The sequence below is a fragment of the Sinocyclocheilus rhinocerous genome, unplaced genomic scaffold (genome assembly GCF_001515625.1).
Source record: "Sinocyclocheilus rhinocerous isolate Xijiao unplaced genomic scaffold, SAMN03320098_v1.1 scaffold6216, whole genome shotgun sequence".
In the NCBI taxonomy this organism is placed as follows: domain Eukaryota; kingdom Metazoa; phylum Chordata; class Actinopteri; order Cypriniformes; family Cyprinidae; genus Sinocyclocheilus; species Sinocyclocheilus rhinocerous.
This window is the reverse complement of record NW_015630332.1, coordinates 67,768-69,903: the sequence shown is the minus strand read 5'-3', so window position 1 is coordinate 69,903 and position 2,136 is coordinate 67,768. Positions and strand designations below refer to the sequence as shown.

The following is a 2,136-nucleotide window of genomic DNA, read 5'->3' as shown; positions in this document are numbered from 1 at the left end:
TCTCTGAGGGACGGTAAACTTTAGCCGCATTCATCGTGAAACTTGCTAACATGTAAAAGTTAATTTTGCTTCCGATGACCCCTTTAAATTCATTGCTATATTATCAACATGAGCATAATATAATGTAAAATAATTAAGATTCCCACATTCAGCCCTAAAGCACAATCAAAAGAAAACTTACTTATGAGAATTCTTTTTCTTCATCATATTTGCAGAGACACCAGCATGCCCTTTAATCACAGACACAGCAAACATGTTATTATTAAAAAGACATTTCAGACAATGATCTTCAGAAATCAAAGCGCCGCTCTAACCTGCATCAGCTCTGGATCTCTGGGCTGCGTTCTTCCCGAATGGGGTCTTCATTCATCTGTGTGTGGGGGAGCAGCCCGGCTGCCGCACTAGGGTCAAAACTCACTCTTTCTGATGAATGAAAGAGTATCGGGGGAGAGGGGATTCAACCTAAAGGGGGCAGTCCAAATAAAACCAAAAATGCTGGCATGTAACGTGCTCGCCCGATGCCCGTCTGACGGGTCGGCCTCTCAGGGCCCGCGCGAATGAGTCCTGATCCAGACCTCCTTCAGAAGGGCTCCAGCAACCTAAAAAATTCAAGAACATCGGCTTAGGATACACTCTGGGAATGCAAACGGACACATTTTAATTGAATGGGAGTGAAGAAGCTCCACCTTAATGAGCCAAATTACATGTGATTTACAGTTGACGCGAACAACTTCATGAAGCTTAAGTGAAATATTTCATTATAACCCTCTGACTATCATGAAAATATCAAGCTGAATCCTAAAACATAAAAAAAACATGGAAAATGGGGTCAAATCTCAAATGTGATTATGTTGACATTAAATGGATAGCTCATCCAAAAATTTTAATTGTGTCATCATTTACTCACCCTCAAGTTGTTCCAAACCTCTATGCATTTCTTTATGTTGAACACAGACATAAAAAAGAAGGTTGGTAACCAAACATTTGCCGGTAGCCATTGACTTCAACAGTATTTTTTTCCATACTATGGGAGTCATAGGGGACCAGCAAATGTTTGGTTACTAAAGCCTCGTTCAGACTGTCAGCCCAAATCCGATTTTTGTGCAAATCCGATTGAAATCCAATCATATTTAGATAGAATGAACGGCAACGAACTACATTAAATCCGATTTTTGCAAATCCGTTTCGAGCTACATCCGTATGTGGTTTCAAATCACATTCCTGGAAATCCGATTCAGTCTGACCGCTCAGATCGGATTTAGTACGCCACGTAAAACGTCAGACGTTTTTGTAGAAAACAATGAATGTCTTTGCAGAAACATGCTGGTGTTGTCAAGCGGAAAAAGACAATATATTGCTAGTATACGCACCTCTTTGAGTTTTGAAACCAGCAGAGACGGCAGCACGGAATAAAGACGCTCATTCCAACTTTCTGCGTTTCTGCCGCTGCCTCATAAGACAAAATCCATAATAAGACAACATCTGTATTACTAATTGTATTGCTGTTATTGTTGTTGTTTAGCATTGGCATAACAACGCAACGGCATTGCCATAGAAACCATCGCACACTCCGTAAAACGAAAGGGCGCTTATGGACACACAAATCAGATATGAACAGTTGCAATACACTGTGTGGACAGTCAGTTATTCAAATCAGATTCCATCCGGATATGCACAAACTCGGATTTGGGCTGACAGTCTGAACAAGGCTTAACGTTCTTCAAAACATCTTTATGTTCAAAAAAAAGAAAGAAACGTTTACATTGGAATAACTTGAAGGTGAGTAAATGACAGCAATTTTCATTTTTAGGTGAACTGTCCCTTTAAGGCATTTTTCATGCACTGGTCAATTTTGAGATAAAAACATCCCAAAACACACTTTCTCCACTTCAGCAGCACTTACATACACCAAAAGTTGAGTTTTATTCATATCTGAAGGTTTTTATAGAGTTGTTTGTTCATGTGACCCTAGACCACAAAACCAGTCATAAGGGGCAATTTTTCGAAATTGAGATTTATACATCGTCTGAAAGCTGAATAAATAAGCTTTCCATTGATGTATGGTTTGTTAGGATAGGACAATATTTGGCCGAGATACAACTATTTGAAAATCTGGAATCTGAGGGTGCAAAAAAA

The 2,136-nt window shown here is 39.5% G+C and overlaps 1 protein-coding gene across 1 annotated transcript in view; it reads right to left on the bottom strand.

Annotated features, from left to right (window-relative positions):
* Window positions 1-2,136, bottom strand: part of spina (spindlin a) — a 16,504-nt gene that overhangs the window by 10,688 nt on the left and 3,680 nt on the right. Inside the window, exons 2-3 of the mRNA XM_016552317.1 lie at window positions 315-599; window positions 182-230 (exon numbers count right to left, since the gene is read on the bottom strand). Coding sequence (XP_016407803.1) covers window positions 182-230; window positions 315-366 — 101 coding nt within the window. The 5' untranslated portion in view covers window positions 367-599. The remainder of the gene's footprint in view (window positions 1-181; window positions 231-314; window positions 600-2,136) is intronic.